Source organism: Varanus komodoensis, unplaced genomic scaffold, assembly GCF_004798865.1.
Source record: "Varanus komodoensis strain SLA01 unplaced genomic scaffold, ASM479886v1 scaffold44_3, whole genome shotgun sequence".
Classification (NCBI taxonomy): Eukaryota; Metazoa; Chordata; class Lepidosauria; order Squamata; family Varanidae; genus Varanus; species Varanus komodoensis.
In genome coordinates, this window is record NW_025336010.1 from 7,286,632 (window position 1) to 7,306,087 (window position 19,456).

Consider the following 19,456-nt stretch of genomic DNA (forward strand, 5'->3'; position numbering starts at 1 on the left):
GGTTGTTGTAGGAATAAGATTGAGAGTGGTAGAATGATGTAAGCCGCTTTGAGTTCTTTAGAAGAAAAAGTGGGGTATAAATCTAATAAGACACTTTGTTCTTGAAAAGACTATATCATGCAAAATATACCCAATATGTTCTTACCGTAAGTTTAGTTGTAAGTTACAGCACTAGCACTTCATCATTCAGAAGCTGCTTCTGAATTTGTACAAAGGAAAAACCATGCTCTTAGAAGCATTCCCAATCTTTCCTTCTGTTCTGGATTTCCCAAAGTCGTGTGACACCTATACTCACCAGGCCAGCTGGTAATGAAAAGTGATTCCTCCAAGGCACAGCGAATGTGGAGGGAAGGAGTGGGGCACCTTGCAGAGTGCATGGGGGAATAAAACCACGGCTGAGCTTGCCCTTGGAAGGAACGCTTCAGCTCAGGCAGAGCCAATGCCAGTTTGTGGTTGTTAAAAACAACCAACATGTGAGAATTCTGTACATAGAAGAAACTTGGGGGAATTTTTCCACATGAGTTCTCCTTAAATGTGTTTCCAGTACTCAAAATTGTCCCCATCATCTGCAGCAGAAAGCCACAATTAGGCAAAATGAGATGGAAAAATAAAACTGCTGGAAGTGGTGGGGGAGGAGGGTCTATGGATCCAGCCTTTGGAAAATTAATAAATCAATATTTGCTTAGCTGATGCCACCAGTACCTTTCCAGGGAAGGGTGGAAGTTGTAACATCACCATAATGGCAAAGCATGTTTTACCTTCAAGTTGGTTGTTATCAACAGACAAGAACCTGTGCTGACTGTTGGGTGTACGTGCTGGTTCACTTGCATTGTAGCGGAATCCTTTTCTCAAGTTTCCTTTTGGCTCTAAGGGCTTTCTCAAGCAGAGGAAAATAAAAAACAGTTGGGAAGCTCCAACTGCTGTCGAATAAATCAGAATTTGTATGCATTTTCACAAATGTGTTTTATTTTGAGTAAATGAAAACAAGACTTTTGAAATGGAAGCCGAAACTTTTAAGATAACATTTTAAGGAAAAATCATATATCCACTATGAGCTGAATAATGCCTTGTGATGACAAGTACTCTCAACCCTCTGCTAAAACAAAGAACAGTGATATAATACCCATGATATGAAAATGATCAAGTATATTTTCATAATCCATGTTGAATGAACTAAAGGAAGTAGCAGCAATAGTGGAAAGTGTTATGATTAAGTAATTGTTTCATATCTATTAAAATAACTACAAAAAGAGAAAAGTTCCTTTATTTTTCATCCAGTCTTCAATTTGTATATTATAGAAATACTTGTTTCAGGTGCACACATTTTCAAGACTCAGAAAGGAAACACTTTTAGAGCAGTATGCCCATCTATCATGGGAGAAAGATCAAATTTTAAACCAATTATGATTATTTTTGAACTGCTACTTCAGTGATGGCTTCTGTAGAAATGGGAAGGATTTGTTTCACTGTTTGTGGAAACACCTTTTTGAGGGTGGTTCTCTTCTCTTCTCTCTGAAGCAAAAGATTGCTTCTTACCTGGACACGGAATGTATGATGTGGACTTCTGCTAGACTTAGAAGGCTATTGGGCAATTTGAATTGCTGTGAGGTGAACAGTGGTTTAAGCAAAAGCGCCTTGCTTGGGAAGGAAAGCAGGGTACTCAAGGGGTATTCCCTCCAACTGCTGTTGCAATACCACACGAAACGTCTAATAAAAACCCAAATACAGAGATTTGAAGCCACTCCAGTGGGCTTTGGAATGTCACAGTTCCGGAATGTCCCCCAGCCAGTGCAATGGGTTGCACTTTTCAGTCGCTTAAAAGAAAGGTTGGAAATACAATCACCACTTCAGAGGCTGACAAATACTATAACGGTGAAACTAGTTTTAAGTTTTAAATGGTTTAAGACTGCACTTAAAATGCTCTCCTGTGAACTGCTTGGTCAGTGCAATGCAGCTTGTAGAATCCAGCCCTAAAAGTTTTATTTTGGGGGGAAAAGATCAGGGAGAGATACGAAGCATGAGAGCCAAACTATGATGGAGTCAAAGAGTTTTTCCAATACATGAACTGAGTGATTTCTGAGTCAGGAAATCATCTGCTTCCACACATGTGAAATACAACAAGTCAGGCCTTCTTCCTAGGGGAGGGGAAATTTGACTTCTGTTATTCCATGTTTATAAAATCCAAGGTTGTCTTTGTGGTGGTCAAATCTCACACTGGCTCACGGGGTCTGTGTCACTATGAGATTATAACTGGGCACTCAAATCACCAGATTTTCAATACTTAAGGTACTTACTTTACCCTCTTCCTTTGAGCCAAAATATAAGGGCAGGTCACTCATTTGCTGTTCCAATTCAGTCAGTCTGAAAGTAGTATTGTCATAGAAGCGGTATTCGGGAACAGATGGGAAGCTCTGGCATTTGCTCCTCCGGTACTGGGTAGGACTCAGGGCATCTCCTCTCTCCAAACTGCCATTGAGAGCTGGTTCTTTCCTCCAAGCATCCACATGGCTCAGAAAGGGGCCACTTCTGTTTCTCTTTTGCCCCAACCTATCAGCACTTAGGGAGACAGGCTGGCGGCCGCTGACCAGGTCTGGTCTTTTCCCCAGAGGTTCCCGATTGCAAAGGGGCTGTGCCCCATAGGCCAGGGATTCAGCACTTAAAGGGTTGCTGGGGCACAGCTCAAGCTCCACAGCATTCTGATTCGTGGTTTTAGATTTAAGATGAGGCTGTTCCTCTCGGACACAGTTCCACGTTCTAGTTCTGCACTGGTAGAGCGGAGTCTGGTTTGGTGTCAGGGTGGACATGCTTCTCTTTCGGAAAGGCTTGGCTTTTCTGGCTTCATGGAAACTAGCTGTTCTTCTGAACTGTGAACTTCTGGAATAGCTTCTCTCTGATGGCTCTGCTTTGTGATTTAGATACCTGGGCTGACCTCTTCCAGTTAGAGACTGACTCGGGCTCAAGATGGGATTGGTCTGCGATAGTGTGAAATCTACCCTAGAGCAGGGCCTGCTGCTGGATAACTTGGGGTGAATGCATGTCTGCTCTGAGAAAGGGGACTTGATTCTAAACTTGTTTGTTGCCACCGCTGCCTCCTGGCTTTCTGTGCTCACCGTGTCTGTCAAAGGATTCTGAGAAACATGATAAACCTTTGTTGTTTCCGTAAGGCCCTTCTTCTTCATTTCTTTGAGCTGCTGCTGTGCAAGGCGGTAGCTGAAAATGGGGGGGATTATTTTTTGAGCACTGGACTGAAAGCTCTCATTAGCAGAAGCTCCTCCTTCCCCTTCTTCTTGAGTGAAATGGAGGTTTCTCCTGAAATTCAAGGGTATCTCAGGAGGGTCTCTGGAAGGATCATCTTCTTCAGAAAAGCTCTCTTGTGGCTGTCTTTTTCGACATATATTCTCTTCATCGGAGTTCTTCCGGAAGCTGGGCGAGTGGCCAGAGTTGCAGCGCACAGGAGTGCTACATTTATGGGCCCTGCAAAGCTTTCTCCATAAGGTGATAAGGATAGTTGCAAAGATTATGGATAAACACAAGGAAATGCCTGTGACAGTTACCAGATTGTTGGTGGCTTTCTGGCCCTCTTCAGGATGCAGTGGTGTGATGGGTGCAGACTTAGTGGCTGAAACAAAGAGTAAATGTATTGGATAGCTGGCAACTTAACACTTTATTTCTCAAGAAATATACCACTTCTGTTTTAGTGTACAACTCCAACAGTCATAGCCAACATAGCCAATGATTCATGTGAGTTGTAGGCCCAAATATCTGGACAGCAACAAGTTGCCCTCCTTAACCCGGGGCATTGCAGTGTTCATTGTCAAGAGCCAGGTGGAACATCAAATCAAAAAGTCTACAGCTTGCTCAGTGAACTACATGCAGGGTAGGGCAGGTCCAGATTTCCCAACAGTATGAAATGCGGTTGTATTTGTACAGCTAGCCGGGTGTTGCTAGCACCCTGTGACCTGTAATCTCATTGGCTAGCATATTGCCTGTTATCCTGGTTATGGTTTCTTGGGCTCACACATGCCTAGCTTTGACGCTGACCTTCTTGCTAGTCTAGAGTCAGCTTTCCTGCTCGGTTCATACTCTACATGCCCCAGCCTACAGGCATGGGATGGTTCCAGCAGGATGATTTACTGGCGTTGGTCCCCTTGCCAAAACGAGTGATGATCTCACCTCTGCAGCTAACACCTCCTCTCAGCTCCATTCTCTAGCTTTTGAGCTCCTAGTTTCCATTCAGCTGGTGGTTAGTCCTCAGCTCCTGCTTAGCAGTGTCATGTCTGGGTAATAAGCAGCGCAGTGCTGCTTGCAGAAGCAACCTTAAGTTCCTTACTGCAAGGGCTGCATGCATAGGTCATTTTAAAAGCTTTCCTTAAAATATGTATTGTACTGCTGCAATATCTCTGAAGCCTATGAAGCTTGCATGGAACAAGGAATCTCCACATGAGCAGGTTGTTGGCAATTTGCTTACGCAGGCACAAACAAGGCATCCATTGCAACAGTGAACTAGCCTGGTCTCTTTAGCATCCACAATTTTGTGAAACATTTTGAGTTATGCAAATTAGGGATGCTTAAAAGAAATCAGCTGAAACCAACTCCTAACTTTACTGTCCAGGACATGACTGGCCTGTTTGTTGAGAACTACGGCAGGACACCTGATGCTCCCTTGCAGGAATCAAAGAGCAGAGGACCCTGCAAGAATGCCACTGGCAAGCATGGGCACCTACAAGGATCAAAGCGGACATTTTTTGATAAAGCTTACACATGCTACTATATATGTATAAATGCATACTTAGAAGGAATGGCTGTAAAATGAACAGATATCCAATACTTCCACCCATAGTGGAAAAGACCATGCCCAGGTGCCTTGCTCAGTCTGCTGACTAACAATTGAACTTCAAGTCATGGCTTTTCCTTCTGAGAGTTACCTTTAAACTGGATTTGGACAGCCAGTCAAAACGGATGACAGTCCTATGCAGAAAAGGATACATGGGCACCCTACTTGAGTATGAAGACCATGCAGCTCTGGGTGCAAATAATTCTTTTCTCTTGGCATGCATGCACCCCACCTTTTGTCCTCTGCCTTATGAAAAGTAACCTCTTTCTGACCTGACCAAGCCAGACCCCAAGGATTCCTCATGCACAAATGCAGTGGGACTCTTAGTGGTCTGGTGGAGCCAGTGTGCACAGGGATGTATGAATGAGAAGGGGCACAACACATTAGAAGCTTTTTGGACTGATATATCAAACCAATGTCCTTTGCTCTCTTATTCAAACTATTTTTATTAGTTTTGTCATGTTGCAGTCTACTTGAACTTTAAAAAATATTAACACAAAGCAGCATGAGAGGGCACATAAACAATAATAGCTGAACTATATCAGAACATACAGTGAACTCAAACCACAGCTACTGAGGACCAGGGTGGGGGGAATTTTGTCCACAGTTGTCTATACCCCGGAATGCAAAGCCATTTAATTGCTCAGCCCTGGTACCTTAATATATGCATCTCAATGGCAAACAGATGGATATAAGCCATTTTGAAATGACACCTCTCTGTGCTGAGATGTGCAGGTGAAGAAATCATGATCAGAACTAGGAGACCTGGGGTATCCTTCCTTCTGCCCCATGTTTCACATAGACATCTGTCCCCATACGACACACACTGGAGCAGAGAGAACTCACAGTGACATGTAAAGATGAGTGGAACAAAATAATCAGTGCCTTCCCAATACCCAGCTTACGTACTAGAGCATTCTTCCAAAGAGCATGGAGAAATGTCCTGCTGCTGCCCCACACAACCCTGCTTTACTGGGAGCAGCAAGGAATTGAGGCACTCTCGGTAACGCTCACGGAAGCCATCCCCACAAGTCACACTGCAAGGACTCCAGGCCTGCCAAAGGCTCCAGGACTCTGTGGATACATAATAAACGCATTACTGGAGGGAACCATTCTGTTAAGCACACATGTGCACACAAACTCACAGAAACTAACCTTGAAAATGGGCACCATAGATCAGTCATGTAGAAAAACCAATGGAAAACTACCACATTCTATTCATATTAGCTAGTGGATCCAGTTTTCAAACCTCTTAAGGGGAATAAGTTATCCACATGCAAGTTGGACTAAACATGGCTGCTGAATACAGTAGCAAGTGGGGTGAGGAAGATGCTTGGAGGTTCACTGGGATGCAGATGCCCATGGTAGGAGGGGGATGTTAACAGCCTGCCAATACTCCCAATCTGAAAATCTTTCTGGAAAGATATCCTGGAATTTTATTTGGCAGGGAACAAACACTCTGCAGTACAAACATCACGAGGTTTTCAACATGAACATCTTTTGAGCACTCATCATCCCCTACTCATAGTAGTTTATGAGTTCTTTGGATGACAATTTCTGTTTGTAAACAGTATTTTCTGCAAGGTTTTTTTTTTTTTTTTTTTTGAGCAAGGAAAAATGGGGTATTATTTTTGATGGTGAAGTAAAGCATGATTTCCTCTTGTATATTTATGCTATTCTGCTTTACCACAGTGCCACTTAAGAAATTGTGCAGGATGGAAAATGCTCCTATAGATGCAGGGGATTACCCTCATGTAAAACTACCAATGTGGTCCAGCTCCATTGGGAAGTTACTTGCAGCAGCTCTAACCTCTTAAAGTGGCCTTCCCTAACATGGTGCCCTCCAGATGTCTTGGACTACCACGCCTGCGCTGACTGGGAATTATGGGAACTGTGGCCCAAAACATCTGGAGGGCATTAGGCTGGGGAAGCCTTCTCTAAATGGTTTTCCGCATATGCCACATTACAATAGCTCAGCTCTGAAGATACAAAGACATAAGCACATGGCTTGGAATGCCTGGACGGGAGAGAGAAAAGAGCCTCCACTGTGTGGGGAAATTAAGCTACAATGGAAAGAGTTCTGGCTTCCCCTTGATTTTGCCTGGAGGTCAGTTCACAAGCTGGCTGATTGTTTCCTGGCTAGACAGCATGAAATGGCAACATGAAAGGACTGTACCACTGACAGATCATGGGGGAAAGGCCATAGTCAGTGGAAGGCAGCATCTGCTTTGCAGTGCAAGGTCCCAACCTTGAACTTCGACATCCCGAGCTAAGGACCAGGAGGCAGGAGATGGGAAAGATCTCCACCACAGACGCTGGAGAGCTACTGCCAGAAGAGTAGGCAGGACTGGGTAGGACAGAGCTTTCACGAGTCAGCTCCCTATATTCCATCTATGCACAGAAGTTAGACTAAACAGCCTAAGCAAGGTGTGGGTTAGGTTATGGGGAAATCCAGCTCATTGGCTGGCCCAGCCACAAGTGCTCATCTTCTCACCACAAGCTTATTTTGCTGTTATCTATGACTGATGCTCAAGATAAAAGGATATTATCTCATTAGTTAGGACCCCGAGGGTGTGAAATGGGCTTCCACGAGAGGTCGTTGAGGCCCCATTGGTGTGGGTGTTCAAAGATAGACTGGACGTGCACATGTTGGGCATGTCATGAGCGGAGCTGGCTGGTGCCGGAGGTGAGACTAGATAGCCCGGGAGGCCCCTTCTGACTCACTGTTTCTATGTTTCTATATTTAAAAGCAATTAAACTTTTCAATACCACAAATACAACTGTATGGTTGCCAAGATTTTCACTAGTATGTTATGCAGTAGTGGATCTTGTTTTGCAGTAGACATTCAAAATGCTGTTTGAAAGTGCTGCTTACTTCTTAGCAGATTTAGGATAGTAATAAGCACGTTGGAACTGGTTTCCCCTCTTGCAATTTGGCGCTCAGGCTGAAAAAGGTTTCCCTTGCCCTACTCTAGGCAGAACTGAATGGCCTGACATAGCTCAATCACAATGTGTCTCAATTGCAACAAGTAACCACTAAGTTAAGAGATATCAAGCAATAAGAACTCCAGGGCTACACTGTGCTTGTGTGAATCAGGCCTCTGTAAGCAGAGACAAGATCCAATTCATGCTAGATCCATTGGCCAACATTACTGTAGCCTTGTCTCTGGTTTTGCTTTAATTGCTGCATGTGCCACCATTCTGGACCATGTCAAGATGTTGTGCAAGTAAGAAAGCAGAGGAGCAGAAGGCCACGTGAGGTGTGGCCAGAGAGCTGATGTTAGTGGCACAACTCTGCTTGGCTCTGCCCAGCAGTCTCACGTGGAGCAGAAGGGAGGGATTCCTTTGGAGAAAGGATGAGGCACCAGTGGCAACTCCCATCAGCCTGTCACATGGCCAAAGGTGAAGGATGATGGGAGCTGCAGACCCCAGCAAGACTGGGTCCCTCACCCCTGCTCTAAAGACCCATAACAAAATCCCCTAAAAATGGTGATTGGGAACTAGCGCCAACAGCCACCATGTTCTGGGCCTGTGAGGAACACTTCAACACACAGCTGGTTAGTCCTTCATTGCATCACATCACACTTAGTGCTGGACTTTTAAGGTCCCAGGTTGGCCCCACATAACCTAGGCTTGGCAGGCTAAGACAGCCTGTCAAATTAAGCCTCTAAACCCAGAGCATGCTCTCAGGAACTGGGTCCATCAGGAGGCAATCTGCTGATTGTGTACATCTTGTGCGTCTTTTGCTACCCCCTTTCTTTTCTTTTTTTCTTTTCTGTTACCTCCTCTTCCTCTCTGTCAGAGCAGGGAACAGATCACTTCATCTAGAGTTTTGAGCTTGCAGACCATTGCTGAAATTGGGCAGAGGGCTGCAGGTTGCCCACCCAGCAGTCTAATTCCAGCTGTAACTACAAAGCCCCCTTCCTGCGCTTTCTGCAGTCCTGTTGCCTCCCAGCACTCTCATCTTGCAACACTGCATGGGAAGGTAGAGAGGGAGACTGATCAGACCAGGGAGAAACAGGTAGAAGGCAAGGTGGTCAGTGCTTGCACAGGCCCTGTTGCTGTGCCTTGAACAGCAGCCTCACACACAGAAGCAGCTGGTGAGTATTTCCCAGCCACAGAGGTTGAAAGTGGGAAATTTCACTTAGGAGCTCAGGGAGAGCCAGACTGTTCTGCCTAGCCAAGAATGGCTGACACAGATTGACAGCAGCTCTCCAGGGTTTGGGCAGGATTCTTGGAGCTCTTGGGGACTGAGCCTGGGACCTTCCCCATCCAAGGGGTATGCCCCACCACTGAGCTATTGCCCGTTTAACTTCTGCATGCCGGGTGCTAGGCAAAGGACCAGAAGCAAAAGGAAAAAAATTAGGAACCTGCAGTGTTTTAAAGTTATTGCTTCAGGGAGTAAGAGATGACAGGTCCTGACTGGGAGAAAATGCCTGATTCATTAAGAGACCTTTTTAGACACAAATCTCTTAATGAATCAGGTATTTTCTCCCAGTCAGGACCTGTCATCCCTTACTCCCTGAAGCTTTAATTCATCTTTCTGTGCACTCTTCCCAGGAGATGCTGGAGATTAGGTAACAGATACTCCATAATCAGCACGGGGAATGACTATGCCAATCAGCTGGTGCCCTGCCCTCCTGGAAAGGATGTTTTAACCACTCTTTCCAGCTGTCCACACCCTTCCAGCTGGCACTCATTCAGCCACAGCTTAGAGCAGCCTTCCCCAAATGATGCACCCCAGAAGGGTCTGACTAGAAATCTCATCATCGCCGGCCACCAGAGTCACTAGGGTTGTAATCTAACCTACTGGAAGGAGCATAGCTGAATATGTCTGGATTGGAGAGATCTTGGCCAGACTGTATATTCTATCAAGTACTTGCTTTCAACTGGTGGGCAATTCCAGCTGAAGTAGAAGGTCCCTGGAAACACGGTCCCTGGTCTGTCCAATTATATGCGATTGATCACCTTTGCAGGCACCCTCTTAGGTACTGCTGCTGATTATCTGTGCAGCATGTTATGAGATTTAAAGTGCCTTTTAGTTCATTTCTTCCCAGGAACTGTGCAAGGAAGACTTAAACTGTGAAACGGGCATGCTTCGCAGCAACAGAAGCACCTATTTACACTTCCTACCACAAATTCTGAAAGGAAGAAGTGCATCTTGGAATATGTGCATGTGTCAAGGAGCCTGTGGTAGATTTCAGTTCCTGTGCACATTTCTGAGTCTTTGGGAACTCCTTTTCACATCAGATGTGTTTGCTGTAGTGTGTGCTGAATTCAGGCTCCTGCATTCAAAAGGAACTAAGACATGGCTTGTCCAAGGCCATCTGGAAAACTGTTTAGCCTAGCAGGGATTCAAGCCCACCTTCAAACCCAACAACTCAGCCTTATTTAATTTAGCATCTTGTTTGTTTTGGCTAGGTTTGAATCTATGCAGAATCTGGAATCATTTCACAGGAGTGAAACAAGGTAAGAAAGCTGGGAAATACAGGTTGAAGATGGAACAGAGCAATGAAGGGACTTGGCTTAGAAGCGATAAGAAAGATTATGCAGGGTTCACAACATGGTGAAGACTTCTAACACAACAAACAAAATGCAGCCAAGATTACTTGAATCAAACCAGTCTGCACAATCTCACAGTGCAGAGTTGCATGCATGGGAGAGGTTTTCTGTAAGAGACTGCAGAATCTTTTCTTCTCTTCCTGCCAGGAACAGCCCATGCTGTTCACTCAGCTAAGGGCCAGTGCAAGCACTCTGTCATGCCTTATGGGATCCCATCCTGTGTCTGTAGCTCTGCACTGGGGCAGAATTGTGCCCACACTAAGGGAGGCGGGCTATGCTGTACAGCTTGAATCCTATTCTAGATTCCACCATGCATCTGGTCAAGCAGGCACTGCAATCTTTCAGCATGTCATATGAAGCATTTGTGAAAGGTAATACAAACCAATATTCCTTTGAATTAGTACACATTCTTTTGCTCTCGGGGGAGAATCAACTTGGTTTGAATGGCTAAATTCAAAACAGTATTTATTCGTGCCTTTGTCGAACAACGTGCAGTTGAATTCTATCCGATCATCGTCTGGCTTCATGGCACTTTTATGTAGCCTTACATGACCAAAAGGCCCCAGATGTTCTTTGAACACAGCAATGTGCCCACCAGAAGATGTACAAGGAGGTGGAATGACGGAAACTACAATGGACGATTCACATACTGCTTCTTCTGCCACAACTAACTTGTAGCCAAATTTATGCACAAGATCTACAGGTCCCGTTGATGCAATAATTGATTTAGTCTCTGCTGACTTCAATATTACAGCAATATATGCTTCTTGACCAACCAGTGGACAGTCAAACTTCATCCAGTGGGCACTAAAGAGACTAAGGTTTTTGCTGGTTCTCAGTCCCACAGACTCATTTGAGATCAATGTCCCTAGTTCATATAAGCTGCTGGTCAGTATTATATCAAGAGAAGCCACAGTCTTATTCATTGGACATAAATATTCATCAGTAAACAACTCAACCTGAAGGGCTGTCCTGAGTCCCTCCGAGGTCCTCCTCAAATCCAAGTGAAATACAGGCCACTTCACAGTCAAGGAGATATTCTCTCCATTCCACTGGGGATTGGTGCCATGGATGATTTCAGGAGCCATTCTGAACCAGTAGTTCCCAGCACTCTTAAAATGAATACATTCAAAGACAACAATACCCTCGTACTGGTTTTGCTGAAGGTGTTTTTTTGCAATAGTTTGGTTTGTGCTGGCATCTATTAGCAGGATGAAGGTATTTTGCAGTGTCACGTTGCCATCATAATTCTGGACGCCAACAGACACTGTGCTGTTGCTTAGAGCTACATGAGTTGGTTGTTCCAGGAGAATATATTTCATTGTTCCAAGAACTAAAAAAACAACAAGTTGAACAGTAAGCAGAGATAATCAAGGGGGTGGAGAAAGAGAAGAGTATTCCAGGAAATCTGACTTAACATCCATCTGTGCTAGTGAGTGGTTCCCAAACCCTTCTTCACCTCAGCCTGTTGGAGGTCAGTTTCCCCAACATTATGCAGCAGTTAAAAGAGGAATTAGAAGACAGAAGCTTTCCTGCATCCACAACGCCCTCGACCCCAAGAACTATCTCATTCCCTGGTAATTCTTGAAGAAAACAAGTGAATCTCTTAGCTGCAAATAAGTTGTTCATGATATATAATAAAACAGGGAAAAATGAAATAATAGTTAATTCAATTGACAGAAAAACAGAAGCTGCAGTTGCTGAGAGCTCCTTTGCAGAAGAAGTAGATTACCTCTGCATGCCAAGCTGATGCTCTTCCTTGGGGAAGAGTCCAGTATCTCAGCAGTAAAACTAGCATGTTATGCATGTAAACTGTAACCTCATGTAAACAATGGGTTGGCTACAAGGTTCCCATGAGTGGAACTGTGCACACAGGGCAAGTCCACTGGAGGAAAGTCAGGGAAGGGATGCTCATCAGTTCCTCCTGCCCCTTTGAAAGTGCTCCAGAAGGTTGGGGGACCCTCCAGAAAAATGTGGGAGCTAGTGTGGAATGCTGCATGAGGAACTGGAGACAACTGTCTCCCCTTGCTTCCTCTGGTGGGAGCACCTGCTGAATCCCAATCCCCAATGGAAGGGTTGTTCTGAATGACACCTAGTGGAAATCCCAACAAGCCCCTATGGAATGGATTTTTAAGAGTTCCACACAGACACACCAACTGTTAAAATTATATCACATGTCTAGACAACATATCAAAATATATTTATACAGACACTTTGGTATAATATCAATGATGTGGAATTTCTGGAGGAGAAGAGAGATTATGATCTGATTTCATTTTAAAAACTGTGAACCTGTACTGATCAGCTGATCGGGCTGATCTGTAAGAGAGCTGATACTTTTCCCATCTTACATTTCAGTGTAAAGTTAAGGCAATACGCATTTGCTTGAGGGATAGGCAAAATAGTACACTAAGATATTTTGGTTGGCGCTTGCATAATCTCTGACCAATAGCCATGCTGGTTGGGGCTAACGGGAGCTGCAGTCTGAAACTGCCGGATGGCACCAGTTTTTTGTTTGTTTGGTGTAATAAAACATTATGGACTGTTCTGCCTTTCTCTTAAATGTTATGAATTTACCCCACAATATAATCCATCCCTGGAGCAAATATAGAGGGGGGTGTTTTCTAAAGTGCATTTGAAAGGACTTTGCAGCCACTATTTTGAACTCTACTTTTTTGAACACACAAATGCCCCTTAGTATTGAAAGATCACCAAAGGCAAGACTTTCCAAAAAGCATGAAGAGGCTTGGAACATCTCCTGTAATAGCTATGCTGATGATGTATATGAATGGTGTGTGCATTTGCTCACTTCCCTCTCAAATCTTTGACCAGCACAGGCAAGAGGAGACTATCTGAAAGCTTTGTGAACAACTGGGGGGCCCTGAATTATAAGCTATCACAAACCTTGTCATCACTAATACTTTATTGATATTGCACCTTAGCTAAGAAAGCACAAGAAAGGGAGTGCTTTTGAAAGACAACTCTAGAAAATACCATCCAAGTTGAAAACGCCATGGATACACTTAAAAGGCTTGTTTCATGGGAGAACTTACGGATCTTTCATTTAGTACTTGTGTCATAGAAAGAAGGAACAAAAGAGGGAAAATGAAACCGAGAATAGTTAGACATAAGGGTCCATCTCCCTCCACTCTGAGGCTGGACCCTCCATAGCTATTCCCTGTGATACCCCACAGCCACTTATCCTGTCCTCTCTCTTACTCAATAGATAAACTCTGAGCTTTTGCAACTGGGTGTATTTGGGCCAAGTTTGTTCCAAGCACATGTTCTTTTGCTAGCAGGGGAGCAGGAAGAATTGATATATTGGCACCTGCTCTCCCATGTTCCAGTTGTATATTTGTAAGAAATGGGTCAGATCAGCCACAAAATGTTGCAGCGTACACTGTTTCTGTCTGGGGTTCCTACCAGCCTTACCCTTTCCAGGATAGTCCTCCAACTGTCATGAACATTGACAATGCTCAGTCCTGTGTAGACTGTTTGGTGTCTCCCAACTATCACATTATTTCTTCTAAATAATTGTTTGTACTTCAGGGTTCTCCACAAGCCTGCTGACACCATGGTGGTGTTATTTCAGTTACATAAAAATCCAAAGGTGGAGTGTTGGTACACAGGAGTGGGTATCATGGAGATGTCCTAGATCTCTCCTCACAAGGTGCCAAAATCTTGTGGCTACAAAAATCCTGTCGCTGAAACCTTCAACTGCTTGGAAAAGTGAAGAATAATGCACATGAAACAACATTTAAGGCCCATCTGGGACATTTTTAGAATGTTGAAGGTGGTTTGATTGAAGGAATGCTATTTATTCACTTTTGTCTCAGATAAACAGCTTTTCAATTTCAAACACCTCATGGAAATTTTAGCTATAGGCTCATAAACCTATGAGACCAAATAAATGAATAAAGGTACATATGGAACATCTTCCAAGCCACTTTTAAGAATACTTGGTCTGTCTCCAGCCTTAGAACCCATGATATGGCACAATGGTTTGAGTATAGGGCTGCGACTGAGTTCTAGTCTCAACTCAGCTATGAAGTACCCTGGGTGATTTTGGGCCAGTCACTGACTCTCAGTCTAACCTACCTCACAGGGTTGTTGTGAGGATAAAACATAGAGGTGGAGGAATCTGTAAGATACCTAGGGTTTCTTGCAGGGAGTAGGTGGGATATAAATATAATCAATCACTATAAACTCAACCTAGTTATTGTCAATATATTATTTTTTGTCAAATAACTGTATTTTTCAGTACTGCTTGAGCCTTCTATGGTCTATTCTATTTTGGATACAACATAAGAAATGTACAAATGCAGTAAAGAGGGAGAGGCTGAAGAAATTAAGGTCTGGGAATGCCTAGCTGGAGGTGAAAATCTTATTTGCCTAAAAGAAAATGCAACAACTACTACTAAGCTGAGAAAGGCAAAGTATTACATTTGTTGATTTATGACTGTGCTTATCTGTATTTAAGATCAATATCATGCATCAAACACATAGACTGAGTAATCCATACTTATACATTCCAAATTTACCTTTGTAAAATACCTCCAACTATTTATGCTACATACATACCATAATCACAGAGCACAATGAGAAGTAGATTTGAAAAATCTGTCAACATCTGTTTCATTCTGATCTGGTGAGCTCCCAGTTCCTTTTATACCTCATGTCCCATTCCAGGTATAATGCATCCTGACTTTCATAAACACCTGAAAATGAAAAACCACCAAAAACATTTAGCATGTCCTTTTAAATTTCACTCAAAAGGAAATGTATTCTAACAAATAATCTTTCTCCCCTTTACTAAGCTTTGACCAACTTCAATTCTATAATGCCTCTGACGTTATCACACTGTGAAAGCACGTGACTTCTCAAGTTTCTTTTGCACAAAAGCAGTTGTGCACTTACGCAGGGTCTTACAGTTTTAGTGCATAGTGTTCTTAACTGCTTGCTTGTACTATAAAACAGACCCTCTATCTGAGAATACTCCTTTCTTATCAGATCACAGCTGGTCTCATAAGAAACTATTGATCACGCTACAGGTTCAGTGATAAAGGATTCACTCAAACTTACAATGAAGTGACTTCAGTTTTATCACCTGGGATCCTGTAACTTTAAACTGGTTTTGTGAAGGAGTACACACCCACACCATTCACATATCAAAATCCTAACTCTAACCATGAAAAGAGTCCACTACAAAACATCTATTAAACTTATAACCAGGTACTTACAATGGCATAAGGACAATAGGGAAAGTCAAACTGAATTCAAGTTTTGAGCAGGTTCAAGTTTGCTTGTCCATGTGGGCATGGCTATGGGTCCATTTTGGGAGTATCAAATGCTACCCATTCTATTGCACTAATGGAGCAACCTCCCCCTCACCCCTGTAGACCCTTGCATGTCTGTCACATCTGCTCCAGAAAGCTGGAGGAAGCTGTTGCAGATTTGGTGAAGCAGGTGGAGAGGGAGGAGGGCAAAGAGAAATTGCCTTCATGAGCTGAAGTTCTCTTGCATGCTGTTGAATGCAGCCCACTGACTGGACACAGTCAGACCTATTCCAAGGAAAAATGCTTGGGTTTACCATATCACTCTCTACTGCCTCATAATAGATGGACAATAGATGTTGCTTGTAACAGGAATTTCTTATCATTGCACCACCAATGTTGCATCATCATGTGATGCAGATGTAATATTTTGGTGCTTCCTGTTCTGCAACAGGAACCTTTAAGGTCAAACTGGAGAAGTTCAATATGAATCCATTTCCTCCTGTTTATTTTTCCCTCTTTATGACAACATGCATACAGAAACCAAGTTCCTTGAGAGAACATTTTCTAATTGTTGCAGATAAGTGCTAGAGAAGTACAAGCTACTGCTGTATTTTTAGGACATTGTGAAAACACATTGAGAAAACACTGACTCATCTAAGGGAAACACTTATTTTAGTTTTTAAAAGACACATTAATTTGGACAAACGAACGCATCTACAGCTGAAATTCCTTCCTCTTGGATGGATAAACTAGATTTTTGCTGGCTCTACTATTAGTTCAAATTCCCACAAACTGAGTATGCATCCAGATGAGGCTTTTATTCTGCAATGGCACTGCCTCATTCACAGGTTTCAAGGCATGGGAAAGCAGACACAGACTTTTCCAAACACAGACTTCTGGGTTTTTCCACCATTGCTTTTTTAACAGAACAAAATCCATTAAGGAAGAAAAGATGGAATAGGTGCACAGTATTATTTTATTGCTGGCATTTAGTAGAAGTAGTGCTACTAAGGAAAGGTTAGGTCCATCCATTGTTTCCAAAGGGAAGTACAAGCGATGCAGAAGAATGGAAAACAAGCAACCAAAGTGCCTGCCTCTCGAGCTGCGACATGTCAGATATTGCTGCTGCTGCTGCAGAGAGTATTTGTTCATGTAATATGATGTTAAATCAAAACCCAAAGTATCTCTAGGTGACAATTATAGAAGCACCACGTTTTACAATATGATCCACTGGAATGATCAGCACATAAATGCAGTGAAATAAAAAGGCACTATCATTCTATGAATTCTATGTGCAAGAATATTAACTGTAATATACATACATAATACTATAATTGTATATCATAGATTCTATGACTTAACTGTGTTAAATGGTTTGGTTATATGTTGCCCAGAGAACCTGCACTATTGAGGGACTAACAGATACAATTAATTTATATAGAAAGGAAGAAAAAAAGAGTTGAGTGGGAAAAAGACTACATCTTAAGCGGGAAATTCCAAGTTAGAAAAATTCGAAAATAGGCAATAAAATTACTTATTGCAATTTTTAACCACACATTAACAGTCTCATCAAATGGGTCAGACTAACAATACACTGTAAGTACAACTAAAGTAAAACATAAAATCCAACAAATATCTTACTTTTATAGTAGACCAACTGAAATGACTTAACGTGCCCTATTCATTTCAATAGGTCTTCAAGTAGCGATTACATAAGATTTTACTCACAGATCTTATAAAATATAGTCGCAAAAACAGATGGATTAACAAAGCAATCCTGCACATGTTTACTCAAGCTGTAAGTTGCAGTACGTTTAACAGAGCTTATGTGCTAGTTACTCTGTTTTAGAACCGCAGTCTCGAAGTTACTTGGAGTTTTTTAAGGAGCAACCTATGAGCTGATGGAGTTTCTCTTGTTCTTCATTCCTGTAATTATGTAATCGATTAGAACTCAGTGTATACTTACCGCGCTCAAAAGTATGTTTTCTTCTAAACTGTGTCCAGGAGCATTAAATGCTATGGGAAGGGAAGAGAAGGACCGAGGGAGATCGCGGGAGACAAGGCGTTTGTCTTTTTTTTTTTGACACCTGGCCTCTTGCACTGCACAGCGCAAACTCTCCGCAGGAAAGCGGCTGCGACGGAGACCCTTCCTCTGGCAGGGGGCACTCGACCCTCCGGGGCGTGCAAAAACCGCGAGTGGCGTCAGGTGAAGGCGTGTGGCGTCAGCCCTCGCCAAGGGTCCCTCGCCAGCTCTCCCTCGCTTGAGAGGCGCATGTCTGAGCGGGAGGGCGCGGAGACGCCCCCGGCCGCCGAGAGAGACGCGTGCGAGGCGCCGGCGAGGCACCGGCGAGCCCAGAGGTCCGCCCGGCGTCGCTCTCGCGGAGGTGCGTCTCCCGGCCCGGGCGTGGCACGCAGCGAGGAACGGGAAGAGCACAAGCCGCTGGCCCGCCCTGTTCCTCGAGCGCGCCGGCGCAGCCGCCACATTCTGCCTTGGGAGGCGAAGCGGGGCGACCGTCCTGCTCATCCACCGCCCGCAAGAAACGGGCGGCCTCCAGCGTGCGAGAGCTGCTCCGCCAAGGACGGTAGGGTGGCCGCTTGCGGGTCGGCCGAGGAAGGGTAGGGACTTGCGTCACGTTGCACGTGCCGTTCCGTATAACCTTTATACACGCCTTCAGAACGGGTATAATTTAGGCAGAGATACAGCGGCGTGCAACAGTTTCGTATTGTTCTTATATTTACATCCCGTCCATTTTTCTCTTGTGAGGAAGTCAAGGCAGTTTACCTAGTTCTCCTCCAAAGTCACTTAGGAAGTTAGATGGACTAGACCCCAGATCGCCCGAGTCCCAGGCCAACGCTCTAATCACCAGCCCATATAGGCTGTCTTTAATTCAGTCTAAACTGGAACTGGACTGGACAGTTATTCCTTTTCCTTTCTGTTAAATCCCATATGCATTCATCTTCCCCACCGGCATGCAGAGCAAACACACATTGGTAATTGTGCAAATGCTCACACCCCTCCCAAATGCACAGAAGACTAAGCAAGCAGCAGCCAAAATTTCCCCATCCCAGCTGCTTTTTAATTGATATGCCAGAATTAGGAAATGGTGAAAACATCAGCTTCCATTTACACCCAGGGGCAGGCCTAAACAATTCCCAAGCTGCTTTTGGAGCCAATCCAGTTTGAAGAGTTCCTGACTTACACTGAAATGGCTGGACTTAGTTGAAATTCAGTCCAAGAAGACAGATGAAGCCCTGATGCTTCATGAAGCATGAGTCACAATCACTAATATATTCTCTCGTTAGTTTTCGCCAAAGACTGCAAACCCCTTTATGGTTTCTTTATGATGGCACTGTCAGTGGGACACATGGCAGATTGTGTGAAAATCTGTTCCCCTCACATTCCCTGCATGCCACTTGAGTGATATGAAACTGACTATTATGCTTTGCTTGTACAGCCAAGGAAAGCTCATTTTCCTAATGCAGAACTGGTCAGGTACACATGACACAGAGACCCTCACATGAATACTCATTTTGCTAAGTTCTCCTTCAACAAAGTTTTAGTATCTTCACAAGGCCACAGTTGTCAGCATTTCTTGAAAGAAACAGTGAAAAGGCCCTCAATTTCAAAAAGTGAGTATTATTTCCATACTTGTGAAGGACCAAGTGGAATGTGTTTCTACACAAAAGAACAGCTTAAGCTTTAAAAAGCGGGGGGCGGGGGGGGGCAGGAGGCAGTTGTTTTTCATTTGCAGTTCAGTCCTTGGGCTTCTGAAGAGATAGCCAA

General features: G+C 43.8%; 1 protein-coding gene across 1 annotated transcript; it reads right to left on the bottom strand.

Annotated features, from left to right (window-relative positions):
- Nucleotides 1-5: 5 nt before the first annotated feature.
- On the bottom strand, nt 6-17,966 carry THSD1 (thrombospondin type 1 domain containing 1). The gene is made up of 5 exons (XM_044444252.1): nt 17,639-17,966; nt 14,978-15,114; nt 10,779-11,729; nt 5,744-5,908; nt 6-3,619 (listed from the first exon to the last, which is right to left on the bottom strand). The coding sequence occupies exons 2-5, from the start codon at nt 15,033-15,035 to the stop codon at nt 2,259-2,261; spliced, it is 2,535 nt and encodes an 844-aa protein (XP_044300187.1). The 5' UTR covers nt 15,036-15,114; nt 17,639-17,966; the 3' UTR covers nt 6-2,258.
- Nucleotides 17,967-19,456: the final 1,490 nt, after the last annotated feature.

What these genes read in the sequence shown, in the direction of transcription:
- THSD1 (XM_044444252.1), bottom strand. Translation starts at nt 15,035, where the DNA reads ATGAAACAGATGTTGACAGATTTTTCAAATCTACTTCTCATTGTGCTC. An exon ending in CATTGTGCTCTGTGATTATG is followed by an intron (nt 11,730 to 14,977) that starts GTATGTATGTAG and finishes TTGTTTTTTTAG; the next exon opens with TTCTTGGAACAATGAAATAT. An exon ending in CTCTTTGGAAGAATGCTCTA is followed by an intron (nt 3,620 to 5,743) that starts GTACGTAAGCTG and finishes TCTTTGTTTCAG; the next exon opens with CCACTAAGTCTGCACCCATC.